The following is a 25,096-nucleotide window of genomic DNA, read 5'->3' as shown; positions in this document are numbered from 1 at the left end:
GTGTCAGTCTTCTATCATGATAACTGCGATATGCATTCCTCCACTGTGTGTGTGAAGGTCTTTGGACCCCAGCTGCCTCTGATAGGGATCTACAGGATGAGGAAGGGACGCTCAGGAGGTCACACACACACACACACACACACACACACACACACACACACACACACACACACACACACACACACACACACACACACACACACACACACACACACACACACACACACACACACACAGAGGCATCCCACATGTGAAGGCAGGCTGTTGCCTTTGAAGGGGCCTGGCCTCCTCCAACTGTCCCATGCATGCTTGAATGATGTCAGCACGACTGTGGAAAGATTCCTTTCCTGTCATATACACACACACACACACACACACACACACACACACACACTACTTCTTTATCACACACAATCTCTTTTCACACAAACGCACACCAACTTGCCTTTTACTACTCTCCCAAACAAATATACACACGCTCTTGCTTGTAAAACACACACCGACTCTGATTCTCTTCCTCTCCTTTTCTTTCGCTTTTACACACACACACACACACACACACACACACACACACACACACACACACACACACACACACACACTTGGCAGGATGTGCGGGAAGAAAAAGGGGCCGAAAGACAACACCGAGATTAGGAGGCTTTTGTCACGGCTCTGTGGCAGACTTTAAAGGCCTTGGCTCCCTTCCCATCTGCCAGACTTCTTTCTTTTCTCACCCTGTATGTCCACATCCCTCTCTTTTCATACTGGTGGTGGGGGGTTAACATTTGGTACAGAGGAGAGACAGGAGAAAAGGAGAGAGGGATGGGTGGAAGAAGGATGGAAGCCGCCCGCTGCCCCCTTTTAGCCTCCCTTTACTGTTTTTGTTTTCCTTGTTTTAATGGCGGCTTTGTGGCCGTGTGGAGGATGAGTGGAGAGAGGGAGAGGTATGCAAACAGAGGAGAAGCCTCAATGCCAGCCAGGTGTCTGTGTTGTTCCCGTGTGTGTGTGTGTGTGTGTGTGTGTGTGTGTGTGTGTGTGTGTGTGTGTGTGTGTGTGTGTGTGTGTGTGTGCATGTGTGTCCATGTGTGAGACGCATCTGTGCTTTTGTGTGTGCACCCGCGTGCACATGTTGCATATGCACGTCACTAAACAGTCAATCTGTTTTCTCATTCTTCTGTGTGTGTGCATGTGTGCATGTGTGCGTGTGTGTGTGTGTGTGTGTGTGTGTCAGAGCCCTTCATGGTCACTGACTCCATTCACCTGAGCGCTTCTTTTCACAGTGAAAAAAGGCGGTTGCCGGTAAAAAAGCTCTTTGGACAGCTTCTCCCCATCACCAACCACAGCTGCTGTTGACTCAAGCTCGCAGGAATCTCCTCCACGGGCTCACACCCTTTAAACCAACCAACCGCACACTAGACCCCTCCGCAAGCGAGCAAAAGGTCCTGCAAGGCCTCGACGTCTGAGGGACCAAACATTTGTCCTGGCAGCGCACGAGAGTTTCACAGATAATTGTGACGGCTTCATTTCTCTAAAAGAACTTCTGGTAAATGAATGAATCGCTGGTTCGTGCAAGTGCCGCAGCGTTCAGAGAAATGGAACATTCTTAACTTTCAGCTTCCTGTGTCGGGTATAAAGTGATATTGGTATTTGAAGTTTAGCTCCACCTGCTAAAAATCAAAGCTTGAAACAACCATCACAATTTAGATTTCTATTGTTTTCTCAAGCTTTATGTGGAATGAAAAGAACAAACGATGACTTAAAGTTAACAAAGGATTCCTCCTGCGTCTCAGCAGCTCAGGAATGTCTTCAGTGGATTCACACACTTCTGCTCGGCCTGTCTGACAGTGTCACACACTGGAGGTGAGAAACCTGCACAACCACACGATTCATTCACAGGAAGATTCACTGAAAACACAAAGCTTCAACTCTGACAAAGATGCTTTTCTATGCTGTCCAATTCTTTGTAATAACATTTTTAAGCCTCCTCCTCATGTTGAATTCATCTGTCTATAAAAAGAAAGCAAACATTTACTCTGTGTGAGGGATTCTTTGTATTAATAAACAATGTCTGAAGGATTTCAGTACATTCACTGATTTTATTAAACCACTCAGGGGTTAAATTCGTGTTACTTTTACTTGCTTTTCTATGTAAAGTGAACAATTTATTATTATCAAAATAAAAAAGGTGCATGTTTCATCCAGGCAAAACTCCAGATTTCTAAATTGAATTAGAAAAGTTGTATAAGCAAATGATTAAGGATGTAATTTGTATTCATTAACGCATAATATTCCAATTAATTCAAAGGTTATTAAACACCCACTCACTTCTCGCTGCGAAATACCTTCTTAAATAATGTCACAATTTTCACATTAGTCACAGCACATTGGTTTTGCTACGGATTATTTTGATTTTGTTTCTAATTCATTTCAGATGCTCACTTGAGACCTGATACCTGCTCGTGTGTTTTACCAGGATCATCTCAGCTCTTCAGTGGAACAGAATCTCCGCCCCTGATAAACTTTGTGTTTATTGTTGAGTCGCATTTATTGTTTGCTGACGTCTTTACCCGACTTCTCTGGAGAAAGCTCATAATCTCAGTGAGACTCTCACCTGGTTAAACACAAATACACAGTGGATCATGTGCCCGCAGTGCAGATCACTCTTTTAAAGAGTGTTACTGAAAGAAAAGTGGTAGAATTTCTGACTTTTGTTGTAATAAACAATTCATTTTGCTTTCAGGAATTAAAATGACAAAGTGGAAAAAGAGAAAACGGAAGATGTAAGACGACCTTTTCTCTTCCCTTCCTGTTCTGCACATTTCTTTCCCCTTTCATTCGACACTTCCTCGCTCTCCGCTGATCCCTCTCTCCATTTTCTCATCTCCTCTCCTCCGTGCAGAGCAGCAGTGAGATCAACACATCTGTCAGCAGCTCTGTATCATCCTCCTCCTCCTCCCTGCTTTTCTTCATCCTTTCCACCTCTCTCCATCCTCCCCCTTCATCCTCTCCCCCTTCACCCTTCAAGTCAATCAAATTCACAGCAACACACACACACGCACACACTAAAAAAGAAAAAGCAGGAACAGGCTAATCTCAGAGATAAGAAAAGAATGAGAGTTGAATGTCAAGGATGGAAACGACCCGGCGAATGTTGTTTTTTTTCCTCCTCAAAATCTCACACTTACAAAAATGTGGAGTGTGATATCGTTCACAGCTTTAAATTCTATATATCACTGGCTCCGCTGTTTATTTATCACCGGTGAAGCTTTCCAGATGCAAGGAAATCCAGAGGTTCCAGGATTTGTAAATCCCCGGGTTGGGTTTTACAGTCATGAGTAACTGTTGACTTTGCAGAAATTTCAAAACCACAAATTCCTGTGAGGTATTTTCCTTCTTTGTATATTTTCTTTTTTTGTTCTTCTCAGACTTCTTTTCCTTTTTCCCGCACATTCAATACCCCCCCCCCGACCCCGACCCCCAGACCCGTTTATCACCTCACAGGGCACAACGCTATGAGACTGTTCTCTGCATCTGTAGTAATGATCCTATTTGGGACGTCTAATACACGAGTGGGAACCGGTCAGTGTCAGTGCATCTAATGTGTAACGTCTAATGTAATGTGGAATGACATTTGGAGAAACAAGGGGAAGCAAAGTAAACACAGGATGGGAGAAGATTTTGGCAAAGCTTTTCTTTTCCTTCTCTGCCAGACAGATTTTATTTGAATTATCCTTCTTTTTATGTATTGTTTTACCTGTTTTTGTTGGTTGATAAGTGATTCAAACTATTAATCTGACTGTCAAACTATTGATTATTATAAATTAAATATAGCATTGTAAAAAAGCTCTGATGAATACACTGTACACTCCCTGATCAGTTTTAAATAAGCATACAGAAGAAAGTCAGCGGTTATGTGAAGTGTTCAGCAGATCAAATATTTTCCTCGGGAGTTGAGGAGAAATAGAACTTCAGTTCAATTGGACTTTTATCAGTCATCAGGTTGATCAGAATCACATAAACTACTGCTAATGTTTTCCTGGATATTTAGTCTGCGTCTGAAATCAGTCACTTATCACTACATCGTGCACTGAATACTGAGTTCACTGTTATGCAGTGCTGCCTGAATGTTTTTATACCCTATATAGTGCACTCATTGATTCCCACAATCTTGTGTGTGGTCACTAATCGAGCAATATATACCATCATGCATTGCGCTGGCTGCCACAGTATTAATACTATGTAAAATAAACATTTAGAATTCATTATGGGAGTTTGTTGTAAGTTATAATCCTGTGACTTAATTATCGGTGCAGAGAAAATACGCAGAGTAGTGTCTTTTTTTTTCAATGGCGATGACCTCACTATATAGTTCTCTACATAGAAGTCGCTATATAGGAAAGAAGGGGTTAGTGGTTACTGGGAGGACCAGGAAGTGACCTGAAACGAGACAAAATGTGAGTTTCAAAATAAAACAGGACATAAGAGGAAATATGCAAAATAAAAAGGAAACTTACCTAAAGTGGAGTCTGGTTCTTGTTATGTTTTGTTTAAATTAGTGCAGCAGGTATCCAGAGGGCGGAGTCCTTTTGATGACCTTGGTTGGAAGCCCCTGGGCCTGGTGCTCCCATGGTTTAAAGGCATGAAGCGAATACCGCAGGTCAAAGTTCACCGGAGTTGAACTCCACGTGAAGCCACTCTGCGTTTCTCCTCGCCACAGGAAACTAACGCTCGCTCACTAAGGACCTAAAAAATGAACTTTTATGGCCGGCAATCAAAACACGCACACTCACCACTGACTACTGATGTTTATCTTCTTATTCTGATCTCACGTCCGCCCTTACTGCCTTCCTCCACCCTTTTCCAGTGCCCCATCATTTCAACAGGTTTTTTTCTTTCATCATCGTCCTCTCCTAAAGTGAGTCACACACAGAGAGCGAGAGAGAGAGAGAGACACTGGGCCTTCACACCCTCCGTCTGCACGCAACGCTTGTCCATCTGTCATCTCTCTCGACAGACATGTTGACAAGTCGAACGCCGGCTGCAGCCCTCACAATTGAAGGGCTACAGCTATTTAGAGAGGGACATTCGCTCAAAGACGCTCCCATGGTGCTGCGGTGTGTTGTGCTGCATGCGGCTGGAATCCACGTCTGTGTCTGCGTGACGGAGAATTAAAGCCGCGAGGCAGACAGATCTGGGATGTCGAGAAAAAAAGAAGAAAGACTCCCAGAGGTTTTAGTTTTTTTTTTTTTTTTAATGGCACCAGTAACGTGATTACAAAGGGAGAAAATAATTTTTTATCCTAAATGATGATGATGGGACTGTACAAGATTGTCGATACAAAGATTATCGATAAAATTTTGTATATTCTGTCGGCATATATAAATACAGTATCTTACAATGACATGAACATGGCGTTTGCTACATAGCTTACATTATGACTATAACACAAAATCCACTCATGCAGTATAATGCCCAATTATATGAAAAATAACAAACATGTTTTGAAGAAAATAAATTAGACGCACACTTAAAGAAGAACAACTTTTTTGAATGTTGAGACAATTTAGCATTTACAATGTTTCATGGGCCGTTGTGTTGCTCGAGCTACTTTATGGTCTGAAGCATTCACATTATAAATGATCTGATATTTTAATTTCCACATTAATGCCGTCTCACGTACATACTAGTGGTAGGTGCACGTACATACAGTCTGTCTGTTGGCAGTCCCTTAGCTTTGACACATCAAACTCACAGGTTTGAACATGTGAAATGTGAACAATGGAAGAAATGAGTGACGGGAGAAATGTTTAGTTTTCATCCTTCCAATAACATCTGGGTTTATTCTTATCTTCATTCAAGAGCGTGGACTTTTCAGTACGAGAGCAGGGCTTAGGTTCAGATTTGAGATGCTGTTAATGTTACCTGTCGTACAGATGATGTCTACATTATCTGTGGGCTGCATTTACTCTATTAATAAAAAACATATCTGTCAGTACAATCACATCGAGAACTCCACAGGTATCAAACAAATATTCTTGAGGGCAACTTCAAAACGTACCTGTGAGTATTATTTTAACAAAATGGGCGTATATTTATTTATCCATATTCATACACTTGTACATTTCTCTATTTGAGTTTAAAGATTTATGTGCAAAAATATATGCTGAAGAAAACGACCCCATGTGCAACCAAGTGATTTCAATAAATCACTTCCTGTCACATGGCTGTTTAAAGTTCTCACTGTTGTACTTCAGACATCCTGAAGAACGCCCGCTGTTTACTAAATACAGTACAAATATATAAAACTACATAACAAGCCTACAGCTTCTTTCATATTTCACATATATACAGTACATTTCTACATTTCTATCTTATTAAAACGTCTCTGCACAGCTGCCTCACTACTGAGTGAGAGAGAAACCTGTAACGTAAAACAGCTGAGAGCTAAATCTTATCACAGCGTATCGTTTTACAGAGTTTTCATTTAGTGGTCAGATTCATGAACACACAGGAACGACGAGATGGACACCTGAGAAAGAGCAAGTCTGGTACAGAGGGCTGTGGACTGAGGGGGTTGATTTGTTAACCTCCATCAAGGACGTTTTTCACTTTTCATCATGTTTTTTTACATTTTCCCAGCAAATAATTAATGGATGTTGATGAAAAATATATATTTATTTATGAGTGTGAGTAATTTGGTGCAGATCCTAACAAATCTGTTTAAAGATGATTTCATGATTTCATTTGTGATCTGAGGTTCTGGTCAATCTAAACGAGTTCATAACGGGCGGATTCAAACAAAACGTCCCAACAACTACCATTTATCATCTCAAATACAATATCCGTCCTCTCCTCCTCGAGCTTTCACTGACCAGTAAAACATCCTCTAATCTTCGTGCACTCATTTCTTTGGTCCTCACAGCTGCTCGTGACCTCACTGACACGTTTAAGGCTGCGCTCAGACACCCAGATGTTTCCAGTTTGGCAGATCAGACCTCTGCTCGGGACACTCGGCCACGAGGAACAGGGACCAACTCAGTTTACCAAATTCAATGCATTAAAGAAAGCCCCTTTAACTGTGCAACAAAAGTTGGAGAGGTGTAGATAGTTCAAATAAGTGAATTCCTCACTTGGCCTGGAGTAAATATGAAAACTTGGTGATCAAATTGTACTCAGATAGTTAGAAAAGGCAGAAAATCCACATGTTACAAACATTGTTTTCTTAAGGTTTGTGAAATTAGTGGTAAAGACGAGTTTATAAATGTGTATATGCACAGTGGGTGCTGCCACGGCTCTAAATGTAATGAGAACAAAACTGAAAGTCAATTCAGTTACCAGTTATATTGCATTATTTTACCTTTAAAGTATTTGTAAGGTGTTGATAATAACATTTCAATTTAATTAATCAGGGTGATTGAAGGCACTGCAGTGGAAAATTCAATATGTCGTAGAATGCATCTTAAAAACGTTGCAATAAACGTTTAAGGAGGGAAAAATCAATCAAGCTGAGTTAGTTCAGTTTGGGAGAGGTTCAGGTATTTCAATAAGTGAACACAAAACCTCTGGCAGTGTCGGAGCTTTGGCATTCAGTAAATATGAAACCATAGTGATCAGAGAAAAGCCATAAAAATCCAAACTTTTAGATCTTATTATTTCAAATCTATCAAGGAAATTTGTAAAGTGAGCGTCAACTCTGCAGACGACTGAATAAAAAACGTGCCAGACAGGTTTATGAAATGTGGAGACACTCAGCGTAATGATACAGATATTGGTTTTCCATTCAGTTACCAGTTGAAATGCATTATTTTACCCTTAAAGTATCTTTAAGTGGCATTTTCCATGTTATTAATCAGGTTGACAGACGGCCCTGCAGGTGAGAAGGAGCAGACAACAGACGTCTGAAGAACAGCTCGACCTGAAGAGTTGACGGTTGCAAGTCTCATCCTCGAGTTACATAGTTTAAGTCGCTTTTCTTTTTTTCAAGCCCTCTAAACCATATAGCAGATTAACAAGGACCTGTGATTTATCCGCGGAGCCGAGTGTGAGCCGTGAAATCTGGAAGCAATTCTCCGGAGGCAGCGTTTTTACACCGAGGCCTCGTCGATGATCCCTTTTTGTGCCTATGACACGACGAGAGCCGATATCCTTCAACCCCTCTCACAAGTCTGCAAGCATCAAACACAAGCCGCACAGGGAGACAATGCAAACAGGAAATGCCACCATTCTGCAGGAAGTTTAAAAAAAGGGGGTGGAAAGGACTTATCAAGAGTCTGGAGAGATCTAATGATTACTTCCGCAACCGCTGTCGGGAGAGGAGGTCCCCTGTTTTAGCAGAAATCCCATCATAGCTGCGGAGAGATTGATATCAGCTCTTTTCCAGCAGATAGAAGCTGGAACAATTATGAGAACAGCTGTCGGCCTGAAGAAAAGCCCGGCGGGCCTGATCTCTGCTGGAGGTGCGGGCTCGGAGGAGTCAGTCTCCAGTCCTGGTTCTTATGGCTCAGTTGGGCCGATATACTCTGAAGTTACGCTATTACATTACACACATGCTATATGTTCTTTATAGATTATCCAGGACGACGTAGCATGCTAAAAAGCCGTATAATCATATTCCACTATATACACGAGTAGCTATATTTGGAGGCTGGTAGTGAACAGTGAGCTGTGTTCATACTGAGGAGGTTGTGGTTGTACTGAAAGAACAGAGGCAGATAAATTGCTGGTTTGCTGTAAAAACTGTGAGTTCACTGTCGCCTCATGAGGCCTTTGAGCAACACGGTGAGAGATTTATACATTACACAGGAGGTTCTATTCCACAGGAGGCTTGATTCAAACAGGTTCTTTGGGTTTTCTCTCTGCGATGACGTGGTTCAAAAATAAAGAACTTTGTGTTCTCTCTTTACATTCTTCATCGTTTGTGTCTCGAGTCCACAGCTGCAGCAAAGTGAGGAAGAAATGCGTGATCCCGTGTTTCTTCCGCATGGTCTCTTTGCATGTGGTTTTCCGTGCACGTCAGCAGTTAGTGTGGACTGTTGGGACCGAGTCTGCATGCACAGGAACGGGCTCATGTGAGAGTTGAAGGTGAAAAACACCCAACGCTCGCTGCCATAGCCTCGCTGCTAACACTGGTAGTGAATGTGCTGGTGCTGGTGCACTTTGCCGTCCACATGCGAATGCGTGTGCGTGTGAATATCCGTGTAGATCTTCGGGTAGACCTTCGGAGCCGCCGGGGCGCCCCCTTGAGCCTGGAGCAGCTGCTGATGGGCGACGTAGTCCTCGTACGAAAGGGAATCTTTATCCCCGTTGGCCGGCTGAGCGGGCAGCGTCGGGCAGGCTCTGTCGCGATTGGCCGCGGGTAGACGCTGGGCGGCGGGCAGAGCGGAGGAGGAAGACGGGGAGGAGGAGGAGCAGGTGCGTTTTGATTGGCAGAACCAGAGGAGGGCGGTGCCTAAGATGAAGGCGACGCCTGCGGGTATTCCAATAATGACGGGCCAGGGGAGGCCTGGGGAGGTCGCCGTGGGGACAGAGTTGATTTGGGGCTTCAGATCTGTGAAAGAACAATAAAGATGTTAAATTAATTAAAAGACAAATAGATGAAAATAGGAATTATTTATCTGTTTGCATGTTTGTTTGTTTGTTTGGTGAGTGAAGCAGCATGTTGGCAGTCATGGGAACATGCTACTTAGCTTATATTTATCGCATTGTTAGCTCATTTTTGCGGTTGTAACCGTTGAGACTGCAATTCAAGATTATTTTCGTTACCAATTAATCTTCTCATTATTTTCTCAATTCATTAATCAAAACAAAATCTTTATTTTGTCTCATCAAGAGCCTGAAACACAAATTTTTGTTTACTACCATGTTCCACAAAGAAAAGCATTAGATGAGATTAAATGATAAAAGCAGATATCTTGCATATTTACTTAAAAATACCAAAAAGATCATTAAATTATATTAATAGACAAGTGGACTAATTGTAGCAGCTATTATAGATAGAGGTGTTTGTCAGGCCACATTCTGTGGATAGATATAAGCATCAGTATCTGCTCTTTGATCAGGTGAAATAAGAAATATGGAACAACTGTATCCTGGCTTCACATTAGTAACGATGTTCAAAAAACCTAAGTTTACTGCCTCTATTCAAAGCCGCTGGTCAACCATCTCCCGCTCTGGTATTTTAAATCAGAGGAATAAATACACGTTGATGTTATCTTGTCTCGTTCTTCCTCTGACCTGGTAGCACAGTCAGGTAAGCGCTCCTGAAGCTGTAGCCCATGGTGTTGGCTCCCAGGCAGATGTACATGCCAGCGTCCTCCTCCTTGGCTCTGGTTATCAGCAGCTTGTTGAGGTAAGACCCGTCAGGGCGGGACCACACCTCTCCTGTCGGCAGGACCACAAAGCGATGGTCTCCAACCTTTGAAAGAAAAGCAAACAAATGCATTGATTCATTCACTCAGATTACCCACAATCTGTTGCTGTGTTTTTTTTTTGGGCAGCCGGTGCTCGTACCTCTATGGTGGAGTTGAATTTGTTCTCGTCACCGGGCTCGACTCTTTTCAGCCACTGGATGACCGGCTTGACGTCACTGCGGACTTTGCACTGGAAAGACGTGGTTCCTCCGTAGTCCACGGTGGTGTTGACAGGGTGAGTGCCGGTCAGGATGGGTTTAGAGTTGGTACGCTCTGCAGGACACACACACACACAGAAAGAAAGAAGAATATTAATTTCACATTATTATTATTAAATTACACTGCAGTCAAAAGCTTTAGACCATTTTTCTAGTCTGGAGACTGTGCTGCATGTGGAGCCTCTGTCCAGTATTCACAGACACTTCCTGCACTATTGTCCTTATAATGCATCAGAGGGTGGAGTAATACAGGTGGTTCCAACACCACCTTTGTCCAGATGGTTGGTAAGTAAACCATCAGAAGTTGTTGTGATTTGTTTGCATTCAAATTAAAGGCTTAATTTATTTCCACTGCTACAGGAAAGCAGTAAATTGAGCAATTTCTTAATCCCTGAAAAACAGATAATTCACTTGATTTTTCAGTTTCTTCAATAAGATTCCAATAAAAAAATGGAAAACTGTGGGTCTCAGTTTCCAGAGTGTTAACTTAAAGAGCCAGGTTAATTGTTGTATCTTTTAAACTTGTCGATTTCAGCAGTCATCAGAATTAAAAACACAGAGAGGAAAGACTATACTCTGTTTATTCAATGTATTTGAACCGAGTGAAACACACACACTGGTGCTGAGAGAACGTGATATGTTTTGAAAGCATTATTTGAACAGTATCTTCTGCATTCAACCACCACATCCTCCGTCTCAGCTGAAGACACACAAACAGATCCCTTATCTTCAGCTCCGCCTTTTCTTTCTCAGAATAAACACACCTGCCAGAGACTTTCAATAGTCTCCTCTTCAGAATCTGTTCATGCAATCTCACGGGAACATAACAAGAGAGAATTAACACGATTTTTCTTTTTTCCATCAGCTGTTTTCAACCTGGTCTTGAGCAGAAGTTAAAAGGTTAATCCTCAGTTTGGGTTTTGTTAGAGGATGAATTCATGGAACTGGAAATAACAGTTTCTAAAGTGTCAGTGTCTGAAGGAGGAGGAAGAAAGGTGACAGAGAAATGCTGCAGGTTTAACACTTTGCAGCGCTTGCTTGGTTTTCTTTGTTGTTCTGGTTGACATGGCTACCATACCCCACTTGCAAACAACACGGAGAACTCACTAAGGCAGAGGGGAAAGTAAAAAGAAAAAGTTTATGTGAAAACTTTGGGCACTGATTTTTATTCTTTTGTAGTAAATACATTCTTTAGAACCTGGGATCCCAAACTTTTTCAGCCTCTAACCCTCCAGGTGAAGCTGCCAGAGACATGTGACTCCCATTATCCTCCGAGCTGTTTGAAACATAGAAAATACATTTACATGAGCTAGTTTGTCTCAGTGTTTCCTGTGGTGCTGCAACTGATGCTGTCGTTAATCTTTCATAGTAACTTCTGGAGACACGTGGGGTCAAAGAAAACAGAAGGATGATGACATTTTATTTCTAATTGCTTAAAATATTTAGTTGATTTACGGAAGTCATCTTGCAGGAATAACTCTGAATGGTGCAGCTGAATAACCTGCATTTCATTTATTTAATCCAAACATGATCTAAATCTCATCTTCTCAAAGGATGGTCAGAATGCTGCTTAACCAGGTGCAAACCCATTCACCACCATCAGATAAGTTATTATATTTAAGAATTCCGTGCATGTCGTTCAACTCTATTTATGGATTTATTATGTTTCGTAAGAGCCTCTCAGGTTTTCTCCTGAACGCCATTATTTATAGTTTTCTCTCTAACAGCAGTGAATGATTGACAGCTGAGTAGATCTCTACTGATAGAGAAAATATCACGTTTGACATAAGCGAGCAGCAGTTTGATTTAATCCCTGTGTGTGTGTGTGTGTGTGTGTGTGTGTGTGTGTGTGTGTGTGTGTGTGTGTGTGTGTGTGTGTGTGTGTGTGTGTGTGTGTGTGTGCGCGCACGAATGTCTTTGAGGAAAGACTACAGCTGTAGTCTAATGTACAGCAGATGTGGTGAGTAAAGTGAGAGTCAGGAGAGTTTGATTCTCTCCACAGAACTGTAACACACAATAACCTACAGTTCAGTACACACGCACGCACGCTGCAGCTGGTTCATCCAGCTCCACATTCCACACTCGCTCCAATGATGTTAATTGACAGAGACTGGTGGAGATCAATAAATGCCACTGAAGCAAAAGGAAACTTATAAAAACTATTTAAAACCTCTATATTTTGAACCTTCTGCGCTTGGTGCACACGTCACAGTCAAACCTGGGGGCAGTGGCTCTACGACAAAACCTTGACCACTTGCTTGAAATTAATAACAAGCAGCGTTTAGGATCGTAGTTTAAAATTGTGCTTGACACAAGAGCCCGGCAGAATCACTGGTTGGTGATAATATTGGCAGATTTGAGCCTTTCCCAGACATCAGTGTTTGTTGATATGCGCTGATATGAAAACTTGAATTTTTACAGCATAAACAATGCAGGAAACTTTTATGTATATTATATATGTATATTTCTTATCGAATTTTGTTGACTTTTTTATATTTTATGGATGAAACTGTACAATATGAAATCTCAATGACATTTCTTTGTCATACAGGATTGATAATAACATCTTGGGAATCATTGACAAACATTGTTGTCAGCCAATACAACTGTGAGGGAAAGTTTATTTATTTCTAGAAATCAGTATGGGCCTCTTTATACACAGCCTATGATAGACAGGCTCCCTGTGGTCAAATGTGAGTCCAATTTATTCAACCAAAACAACGGAAGTGTAATTTCCACAACGATGTTTGTGAGTCTAAGTCAACACTTTCCATGTGTAGTTATTTGACAGAGTAAGAAAACTGATGACTGACCATTGTCTTCAGGTCTTTTTCTCTTCAAACCAGATGGAAATCTAAACTCAGCTCTTTTCTGAGCACAAAGACGCATCACTTTGCCAACAAATCATTTCAACGGTTGAAAAGTTAATGATGGGGCTCTCTACCATATGATCTTAGACATTTTTTACATAATCACTGTATTGTGAGTCAGAATGGAAACAAAACCCTGCCATTAGGTCCGGCAGGCCTCTCAGTCAAACAATGATCTACATCCTGTGTACACAGTAGTGTACAGTATGTTATTGTTTGGGTGAGAGACACAATGTATCATGTGCCAGCCGGGACACTCACGCACCACAATTCCAAGAATGTACTTTCAGATGTGTCACGACATGAAGTGACCACATGCTCCACATCATTCACAATCTTACACACACATTTTCAGGATGTTTCAATTGTAGAGCTGAAATGGTCGAGTAAACACAATAACCATTTTGCCTGTTATCTGCTTTTAACCTTAGTCACATGACGTATATGTATGTATATGTCTACATTTTAATCTCATTATAACGTCCTATTGGAGCTTTAACTGCATGTAAACAAGATGGAGCTATGAGTAAGACACTTTAGGGGTGAGGAAGAACATTTTTGCTTCATGTTTTAAAAGGAAATTGATAAAATTAATATTTTGGATGGACGCAAACATCTTAATTTAGAGCTTTTCAAAAAGGTCGCTGGAGCCTTAGACATATGACACAGTGGACACAAATATAAATGAGAACTTGAATGGACCATTCTATTAACTTATATATTTGTGAGTTCTTCTCTCTGAAATACACAGAGATGGTTCTTTAATGGACTGACCCTATAAATGATGCATATAAATCATGGTGGACTCACGTATGACTTCCACTTTGTAGGTGGCGTTGATCTCTCCTGCTCTGTTGGAGACGTGGCAGGTGTATTTCCCGCTGTGCTCTGGGGTCAGGTTCTTCAAACTCAGAGTCCACCTCTTCTTCTTCCCGTCTTTTCCGCCGTCTTCTTCCGCCAGCGGCCGACTGTCCTTCAGCCAGACGATGTCGGGCCGAGGGTTACCGCTGGCCGTGCACTTCAGACGCACTGAGCTGCCCACCGGGCGAGCGATGACACGCTTCCTCATCTTTGCCGGCTGGGTAAAACGTGGACGCACTGTATGAGGGAAAGAGGGACACGGGAGGACAATTGAAACACTAGTCACAGATCTTTTATTGTAAAATAACTTTGACAGTTATTAGCTGCTTAGAGCATAAAGTTAGAATTTCAACGACAAAAAAAAGCCTCTTTCGGCCACTGAGCTGATGCAGATGCGAGAAAGAGAAGAGAAGAAAAGGAGAGAACAGAGGGAGCAGGAGAAGAAATATAAATGGTTTAAAGTGCAGTTTTATTTTTACAAGCACAGTTCTGTTCTTCAGACCAGAGAAAGAACAACGACTGGCAAAGGAATTCACAAGATTCTTATTTGACACTTTTATTGGACGTAACAAGCGATCAAAGCTACATCATCTGAAGAGGCAGTGACACAATGGGACGGTTCACGCATGTTTCAAGCCTCCTGTGGTTCAGATTATTTAACTTTTACATTTCCTAGACATTGTTTTTGCTATAAGAGAAATTTATATATTATTAGCATTTTGAAGAGACGTTGCTTTTATTTGATTATTAAAGGTTTTACTTTATTCTTCAATAGCTAACCAATTGTCCACAATTTGCAGCAATAAATTAGGCTGCAAATTAACAAAATAAAAATTTCACATTGTTTTATTATCTCTTTTAAGGACAAATCTATCTATCTGTCTGTCTGTGTGTAGGCAGCATATCTTGAGAACAGTTGTTTGTCTGTCGCAACAGCAAGTTCACGATAAGGGCAATAACCACTGATTTGTATTCGGTTCACAAAGAAAGCCGACAACCAGCATTAACACAGGCCAAGCAAACAACCCGATTCAGACAGACATGTTTAGAACGGGCACTACACCAGTTTCTTTGAATGAGAAGAAAAGCATGTGCACACTCAAACCTCTGAGTGTGCAGCTAAAACAGAGTCTCATATGTAGATTTTATAGAGAGCCGACAGTGACATGTTGATCCAAACACACCCCTGCTCTTTGTTATATAGTTAAATATCATTTTAAAAAGACATGAAGGGTTTACATCAAATGATTTGGGAGTAATTCATGTTTCCAGGCATCAGCATCATTGAAGCAAAGATCAAAGAGATCAAAGGCTCTGAAGCCACTAACAATCATACTTTACTGACTGCGGAAGAGAAACTACTCAGTGCGATTAGAGCTTGCGACAGAACAACTGCAACAAAGACTTGATTAGTCAACAGCTGAGACTCAGAGTTTGAGAATATGGGGCCGGCACGCAGGAACCTTGCTCTTAATGTCCCGATGAACAGCAGGGAGAGGAGATTGAATGAGGACAAGACACGGATGCAGGCTGGGATTGCGTCATTGCAGAGGGAATTGAAGAATGCCAAGGCGGTGCAGAGAGACGAGTTTGAGTCTATACAGTTCCTTAACAATCTCCCCAAAGAGCAGCAGGTGGACATGCAGAAGATACAAGAGGAGTTGATGGAGTACAAGATAAAGGTTGAGGATGTCACCTGGGATAAAAGATGAACTAATGGTCAATTTCAAAAGTGAAAAGACCGCGCTGGTCATTAAGAATGATGAGCTCATGGCCAAACTGAAGACCATGCAAATTGAGATCCTGCAGAACAAGGTGGACTACCTACTTCAAATCAACACTCTGGAGAATCAGCTATGGACTGAGTGGTTGGAGAAAGATATCTGCGTTCAAAGAATCAAGGAGCTGGAGAGTCTGGTTAAAGCCCCACAGGACAAGTTGCTCAGTGTGCAGAAAGACGTGCATAAGAATGTTGAGCTCTTGGAGAAACTGAAGACCACGCAGACTCAGATCCGTCAGAGTGAGACTGACTGGGATCCTAAAGTCAATGCTCTGGAGGATCAGCTCAGGAGGATCAGCTCAGGAGTGACCAGATGGAGGAAGAGACCTGCCTTAAAAAATCCAGGAGCTGGAGAGTCTGGTTAAAGCCACGGAGGAGAAGTGGCTCATTGTGCAGGAAGACGTGCATAGGAATGTTGAGCTCTTGGAGAAACTCATGGCCATGCAGACTCAGATCCATCAGAGTCAGACTGACTGGGACGTAAGAGTCAACAATCTGAAGAATCCCCTCAGGAGTGAGCAGGTGGAGAAAGAGACCTGCCTTCAAAAAATCAAGGAGCTGAAGAGTCTGGTTAAAGCCACGGAGAAGAAGTTGCTCAATTTGCAGGAAGACTCACAAATCAAAGTTCAGAAGATGGAGTAGGATATTAAGTTCCTCATTGTGAAGACTATTAAGCTTTATTTGAACAATAACTTGTTGGATTGTGAGTTTGTTTCAGATTTAGACTTTGAGAGAGAAAATAATGAAACACGTGTCATCTCTGTCTTTTCAGGAGCTGGCCCTCATGTCAGACAGCGACAAGGCCAGAAGAAGAAAGGATGAAAGAAAAGCTCAGAAGGAGGAAGAAAAGAGACTGAATACGGAGTCCGTCTGCCTTATTGTTTGCAGATCCAGGGCCGCGGCTGCAGCCACATCGCAAATCAGAGATCGGGATCTTAATGGCGGATCCTGTATCATGCCAGCTGATCGTAATCATATTTGCGGATCCTGTATCGTGTTGGCATTTGTGGACTTTGGTGGCATCTGATTGTTGTGGCTGCTGATCATGGACTATGATTACAACAAGACTGCTTGATATACAATGTGTCTACTCAGATACTCGATCATTACTGACAATAATTCCTTCTCGTGTTCTCCATTACACGTGGCATCTATTGCACTTCTCTCCGTCCTGGGAGAGGGATCCGTCACATGTGGCTCTCTCTGAGGTTTCTACGTTCTTTCTACCCTGTTAAAAGTTTTTTTTGTTTTTCCTTACTCTTGTTGAGGGTTAAGTACAGAGGATGTCACACCTTGTTAAAGCCCTATGAGACAAATTGTGATTTGTGAATATGGGCTATACAAATAAAATTGATTTGAAATTTCATTTGATTTGAGAATATAGGACTAGATGGTGAATATCCCAAGTGATTATCAGTTCGTATATAGACTGATATTTAAAAAAACGCACCCATGCTCCTCCAAATATGGTTTCAAAAGACCAAAATGGCGATGGACAAAATGCCAAGGCTTCACGTCAGATATGCTCCATCTTGTTAACAGATAAATTGAAATTATTACGTGAAATGTCAATACATTTTTCAGTATGTGACCAAATATGTCCACAGTTGCACTGTATGTGACAACGGGACTTCACTGTTGGCTTTTAAATAATGACACAAGGTTCCTCTTGGATAGCATGGAGCAAAATAATTATCACACACACACACACACACACAAACACACAAATATAGACACAGCAGATTTGTTATTTTCCACTGATCCAGCACCTCTTGGCCCCGGGTTTGTATGCTTCTGCTGCTCATTAAAAAAAGCCACACATTTTAACTTCAAATCGTTTTTTTTGCCGTGAAAGCTCACTGTAGAACCCACAGCTATGTAACATCACCGTAAATATCTGCTCACGACTCTGTGCACAAGTCGCACAAAGCCAGACAGCGACTGGCATCACACCCAAACCTCCTTTCACCCACGCAAACTCTTTCTTACAAAACACAAAGCCGCCAGTTAACCTCATACACGCATTCAAACAACCACATCCGTCCATACTGTTGCACGACTTGATCCCTTCAAGCCATTCACGGACACATATTCCCTCCTCACAAAGAAATAAAACAGTCAGACAATAACCCCATGCATCTATTCACACACACACACACATCCCTCTCTAAAAGAAGTCCAACAATCAACGAGCAGTGAAAACACATCAAAGAGGGGAAAAGAAACTCTCCAGCAGGGAGGGAGGAGAGGAAATCATTCACAGGAGCGCTTGATTTTTACAGCCCTCATGTTCAAGCCACAGCAGATAGCCATCAACCGGGGCGATAAATCACCCTGAAACTACTGCAGTTGCGTTTGTTTCTTTGGACACAGTTATTATTCCAACTCTGGGTAAACAAACACGGGGAAGAGTTATGTGACGGGTCTGTGCACTCGGGTCCGGAGATTTTACTACGGCTGCATTGCTCAGCGGAATATAGCTCCGAACCAAAGCTGGGCCCGCTGACAAAAAAAACATACCCCAAAGGCTTTTAAGTCTCACCTTTGTCCTGCATGAGTCTTGAGAAAAGCTACTGGACTACTGCTGAACTGGAGTCAATGCATCAATACAGCAGAGCAGCAGAACGCAGCGATTAATAGTTTAATGTTTTGGCAGCGGCTCGCTCTCATGACATAAATTCAACTGCACTTGCTTGAAATGAACAGAAATGAGGATGTGAGCAGCCAAAGCAAAGTGAATCTGATCTGATCTGAGGTGGATTGGATAAAGATGAGACTAGCAAAATACAGTGAGGCGCATTTGAAATGAGCTGATTTATAACGTCTACGCCGAAACCAAATCAAACAGAGGTAGAGGAGAAAACAGATGGAGAGAGAGAGAGAGGGCGAAGTTCGCGTGGAGGTTAAAACACACGCACGGCTGACGGATTGCTGAAAAGCCGACGAAATAAAATGGGAGTGATGGCAGAAAAATTGAGAACAAAGAGAAAGAGTTAAGACAATAAAACAAAGTGAGGGTAAAAGAGGGGGCACAGAGAGAAAGAAAAACAGAGGGAGGAGAAGTGAAAGCAAACGGAGAAAGTTAAGAGAGAGGAGAGACGGGGAGGAGGTGAGAGCCAGAGCGGGCGAAAGGGCAGGCTTGTTCTGGGTCTCAGGGGCCACTTCAACGCCACACTTCACAGTGTAAAAATACTACTGACCCTCCGACACGCCGACTTTGATCAGTGCGCCAGAGAGAGATAGAGTGAACCAGAGTGTGTGTGTGTGAGAGAGAGAGAGAGAGAGAGAGAGAGAGAGAGAGAGAGAGAGAGAGAGAGAGACTTGTGATTTCCAACTTTATATTCAGACACTGAGATTATGGAGATTTTAAAGTGAGGTAACTCTGGCTCATGTTGACTTGAGTAGTTGAGGGGAGAGCTTGTGTCGGTCTTTGCATTAGAAGTTACATCTATACATGTATCTTCTGTATTAAAGTGGATATTAATGTCTATGAGAATAGAAAATGCAGAAAAAGATGCATTTTATGCCAAAATATTTGTGTTTACCCAATTCAAGTTCTATTTGTTCGGTTGTACTTGTGTTGTCTATAGTTATTAATAATAAAGTTTATGGTTAAGCTGTAAATTATCAAGCCTCAAAATATAGGTCGTAAAGGTTTGATAACAACATCCTAAGATTCTTTGACAGTTTATAGACCAATATATCGCTATTGGAAACTTTTTAATTCATAAAAGTGGTATAGCTTCGTCGTTTTTTAATCTTATCAATCAATGAAAATGGATCCACGCCGCACAACTGGACTAATAGCTTCATGGTGATTGAGAAAGAAGAGGATGACAACAAGAGTGGGTTAAGTTACACGACAGGGAGACTATCCAGAGACACTTGGTGGGGGGTGGGGCACCAAATCACACCTCACACAAATAGACTCCTCTCCACTCTGTCAGAGTCAATTACCTACGCAAACAACCACCCTGCTGTGTGCCCGTGTGTATTTCTGTGTGTGTGTTTGTGCTTGTGTGTGTGTGTGGGCGTACACACCCTCACTTTCTTGACTCGGACAGTTTGCAAGGTGTTTATTGTTCAGTCTGCTACTGTATTCCTTTAAAAGTCACACACTCTCCGGTATCCCAAGTGTCACCTCCAGGCTTCCTTCCTATATGTGTGAGGGTGCTTACCCAGTTTCCCAGCAAGCTCCGGGGCGTGTTCGGCGTCACCATTGGCCATCCCTGCTCCACCTCTCGAGCTGGAGTCATCTGGTGAGGAAGACAAAAAGTTATGAATAAAACGCAGCGTGGAAGGAAGAGTTCTGACGCAGGAAGAAGAAATATTCCCTTGAACTTTAATTGTGCTGAATGTTCTTTGATGGGTTGATGATTTCTGCACCCATCTGTTGCTCCAGTGAGCTCACGATAAGCATGAATGATGTGCAACACACAGTTTGAGCTACACACTGAAGGGTTGACACGAAGCCTCAGGGGTGGATGGGAGTCAGGAGGAATTTGTCTGTTTTCTATCAGCGTCTGACAGTGGTTTTATATGATGTAGCCGTTTTAATGTGGGGTCACAATGTAGTTCGTTCACCATCGATTTGAAAAAGTTGCAAATTGGAGGCAGACTGATAGAGGTCAGGGAAGTGGGGACGTAAATACTCCTCAACGGTACCAGTAGGAAATCCCAGGTGGATCAGTGGTTAGAAATCAGACCGAGTGGCGACTGGGGCCGTTTTCAGACATGAGCTTTGGGAAATATCTGAACTATAAGGTCTGGAAATTGTCCGACACCACCAAGCCCTTTCGAATCTCGTCTTTCCAAGCTCACGTCTTCGTCTGTTTCTTTTATGGGCTCACTTGGACATTTTCCAAACACTTTACTAGGAGGCTGGCAGGGAAATATCAGGAATTCAATGCACCTGAAGCTACAGGTCGAAATGTAAAATGTGAAGCAAAACTGAAAAACATGTCCTCCCAATTTCTGCACCTCATTAGAGCTCAAACTTACTTTACAGCCAGAAAACTGCTCAACATGCATTTCTAACTTCTCAGTAATAGACCAGAATAACACTTCTTGTCAAACCCAAAAAATCAAATGACACATAATATGATACAGTGACTGTGTCGAAGACTTGGTGCTGCTGCAAATCACTTGTAATTGAATTCATGCAACTCCCTGACTCATGCCTATGAATAAATATTTTGTCTTAGATGTCTAAAAAGAGGAACAATTATCAGATTCTTTTCCAAAATTTACCTTTATAGGAAAAACAACACGGTACAAAGAAGAAATTCTGTTTTGAATACCTTCATTTGTCTAAATAACATTCTCCAGGATCACATTTCTTTTAATCTCAGTTTCCGACCATCAGCATGTCTTTCCACTGATTAACAAAAAGATGCAAACATCTGTCTGGACCTTCCTGCTTTAGGCACCACTTGAAGATGGAACCAATGTATCTGAGGGGCCCTGTAACAGGAAGCTGTGGAGGGCTCATACAGTGCAACGTCAGATCTGTCATAATACATGTGGGGGGGGGGGGGGGGGGGGGGGTTGCAGTTAACTTGGCTTGAACCTGAGACTTCAACCAAAACCTCATGGTCATAGAAATGAAGAAAAAACGGACTCGGACCACCTGCAGAAAGCACAGGGAGAGCGTGCGTGTAATTTGAGAGGGATCTGTTTATCATGCATGTTGCATGGTGCGGATCTTTTCAGACGACCACCTGAAAGCTCAGAGCGGTTAATGCGTCACCATTTGGATGATGGAATAAAAGACGCATTTGAAATGAAAAGACGGAGCATGACCTGCATCGCCGGGGCTGGTATTAATAGCAGGGAGGCCGCGTGGTGCAGGCCCCAAAGTGTGTGTGTGTGTGCGTGTGCATGTGTGTGTGAGATATGAATTCCTGAATAGGTGTGTCCGTGCATGTGTGTGGGTGCGTGCGTCCTGGCGTTATTTAACTACATGGTAACTTGAGGTGCTGGTATTCCCGTCCAGCCTCACTCCTCCTTCCCTCCCTCTGAGTCGCCCCTTCATCCCTCCTTCCTGCCACATGCAGGCTGTTCTGGGAAAGGGCAGCGCGTTTGAAGCCAAGGTGCGCGGGGGTCTCATCTGAAGGGGGGTACACGGTTTAGAAGCTAGCGGTGTAAACCCCCCCCCACCCCCACCCCCTCCCCAGGAATGGTGTGAGCCTGTAAACCTGATTTGGAGGGGGGCGGTTGGACCACTTCCACTGTCCATATACAATGCAGCCAAAAATCCACAGTATCAAAGTATTTTCTAAATTCAAAACATGCAGCTATATATGGTGATACAGAGACAAATCAGCCTGATAAAATAATATAAACTACACAAATAGATGAATATAAAGAGTGAAATTACCAGATAAATGCTTTTGAGATTTAGCAAAGATTATATTGGTCCTTGGTCATAAATCCAGAGGGTTGTTGTATTCTCATTTCTTGATATTCCAACATAGAGCTACTATTTCCACTGAGAAGGAAAACATCTCCAAACGCATTCAGCACCTTACTCTACAGTTAAAGTTTTGTCTCACACGAAGACAAGTTTTCACTGACATTTTCAGATCTGTAATATGAGGACCGGTGTTGAAGAGGGGCCTCCCATGAAAACCATAAACAGAACTGACTGCGTTTCAAAGATGAGCGACTGATTTCTACACTCAGCCCAACAGTGGAGGCCGGGCTTATTGATGTCCAAACAGAGTTAAGATCAGACTGTTAACACGTGATGTCGCACAGACGACCAGCTGACTCCTCCATTGTCACCTCGGCCATGACCAGAAGAGGAAGCTTTCATCCAAAGATGTTCAGAGAGCGGAGAGAGAGAGAGAGAGAGAGAGAGAGAGAGATCAACGCGTGTGGTCGGCGTCATTAACACCACGTACGACTTTGTCACCTCAGACTCCGGCTTGAAAAACCTGTTCCTCTATATATACATTCTTTTTATGTTTGGGATGTGACACCTTTTAAAACCTTCGGTGAGTAAAACTAAAAACAGCGTATTTCACAGTTAAATCACACGTCTGTCAACATGCTCGACATCCAGAAAACATCTCAGCCAGCAAGAGTCAGTTTCACACCTCTCTCCAGCTCTGTTATTCGAGCGCACGGTTATGGGGGTGGGTGGTGGCGTTAATGTTTCACTGTTTGTTTCGTGTTGAACACACACACGGAGTAGAAAACATATTCCTCCGTCCAGACTTCAGCTGCTTTCAATAAACACGTTTTTGGTTCTGATCCCGTTCCACCTTCTCATGTCCGGCCAGATACTTTGGCTGGAGGTTTTGTACGCAGGTTTCACAGCTCTGCTCACAAGAAACATTTGCTAGAAATAGAGAAGTCGTTTTTTCATTTTTCGTGGCTGCGGTGCAAGGGGTTGATATTTCACCCCCTTAAAGCTTCGGCTTAAAACTCTCCTCACAGTTAATGCTGACTCAGCGCTGATCCATTCTTTAGTTATGTTGCTATAGACGTATGTGGACTGCAGACGATCTCCCATGATGCACTGATGCACAGTTTGTGCTGTTCCTCCCTGTCCTAATTCTGCCGTCGTCTTCAAAGCTGCAAGTTCTTGTCTTTAGTTTTGTCCCACATGTACCATCATGTAGTTCTACAGTACTTAGAGATGATAGGATGTTTTTAATGTGACTATGCAGCACTGGTCATAAAGACAACAAAATATAATTTGCTTTGTGTTGAGTGTCAGATATTAACTTGCATTTTTCTTGTTTACATTTTAAACATTGTTGTTCTTGTATAAAATAAAATATTTTATGATTTATTAGTGTTGTGCTACATTTTACCTTCACCAAGAAGGTTATGTTGTCATTGGCGTTTGTCTGTTTGTCAGCAGGATTACGCGAAAACTACTGAACCGATTTCCATGAAATAGTGTGGAGAGGTGGAGCAAAGCATTTGGAGCAGATCCACATAAACGGCCAAATCCAGGATTTTAAAAAAAAACCTTGTGTCTCTAAGTTCCCTCCTAGATGGTTTATGTGTCAGCAGGAACTACTCAACTAAATTCAACCAAACCTAGTGGAGTGGTGGGCCCCGGGAAGAACACAGTCACATGTTAGTGCAGATGCAGATTCAGGGGTGAATCCATGAAATCTTACTGGACCACTTCCCTCTTTATTTTATATTGCTCTACTATTAGAACTAGACAATAATGTGTAGGACTATTGGGCATTGGTGCCATTTTAATTAAAACTTTAAAACCAAAGTTTGTCTCTCTATCTCTTCAGACTCATGCTTTGTATCCCTCCCTTTTTCATTTTCTGCCTGTTTGTCTGTCTTTTGTTTTTCATTCCTCTCTCTTTTAATCTTCAGGGGGAAGTGGTTCAACAGTGTGCTACATTTCACACATTCACTGGCTGGGTAGCCCTTATGTGAGTGTGTGTGTGTGTATATTTGTATAACCCCTTCTTGTATTTACTTTGAGGTCTGTAGAGAAACAGCAGTGATTGGACCTGAGCACGCTCAGAAATATGAGTCCCGAATGTCCAGTGTGTTACTGTATGTGTTTTCCTAAAGGGTCACGTCCTTCCAGGTTTTAATATAGAGACACTGGATATGTGGACAGAACCTTTCTGTGTGTGTGTTTGTGTTAAAGCTCATGTGTGAGGGGGATTGAGATGTTTCTGACCACTGATTGTTGGAGCCCCGGAGCCAAAACCAGCAGCCCTGACGTGAGTTCATGTGTCTGACGAACCCAGTAGACTACTGTTGGTCCTCCAAACACTGACCAGTATCTCTACTTTATCATGACATTGTTTGAGCTGTATTTCCTATAAGTTGCATCACTTCATTCATCGATTTATACTTAATCAGTGCTGGTAATGAATTGAGTCTTGTTAATGCTGTGACATCTGGTTGCTAATATAACCAAAGTTGAAGTTCAAGCATTTTTGAGGCGTTTACTCTTTTCTGTCCGTT

General features: G+C 42.3%; 1 protein-coding gene across 2 annotated transcripts in view; it reads right to left on the bottom strand.

Annotated features, from left to right (window-relative positions):
- Window positions 1-7,981: 7,981 nt before the first annotated feature.
- fgfrl1a (fibroblast growth factor receptor like 1a) overlaps window positions 7,982-25,096 on the bottom strand; it is a 70,038-nt gene continuing 52,923 nt past the window's right edge. The window contains exons 4-9 of one of the 2 annotated variants that reach the window (XM_034597760.1): window positions 20,317-20,394; window positions 14,308-14,595; window positions 10,510-10,682; window positions 10,234-10,414; window positions 9,121-9,547; window positions 7,982-9,048 (exon numbers count right to left, since the gene is read on the bottom strand). In XM_034597760.1, the coding sequence (XP_034453651.1) occupies window position 9,048; window positions 9,121-9,547; window positions 10,234-10,414; window positions 10,510-10,682; window positions 14,308-14,595; window positions 20,317-20,394 (1,148 nt within the window). In that variant the 3' untranslated portion in view covers window positions 7,982-9,047. Of the gene's footprint in view, window positions 9,548-10,233; window positions 10,415-10,509; window positions 10,683-14,307; window positions 14,596-20,316; window positions 20,395-25,096 lie in introns of both variants that reach the window. The other variant, XM_034597759.1, reaches the window with a different exon arrangement.

The sequence above is a fragment of the Hippoglossus hippoglossus genome, chromosome 10 (assembly GCF_009819705.1).
Source record: "Hippoglossus hippoglossus isolate fHipHip1 chromosome 10, fHipHip1.pri, whole genome shotgun sequence".
NCBI lineage: Eukaryota > Metazoa > Chordata > Actinopteri > Pleuronectiformes > Pleuronectidae > Hippoglossus > Hippoglossus hippoglossus.
Note: the sequence above shows the minus strand (reverse complement) of the source record. Positions and strands in the feature narration are given on the sequence as shown.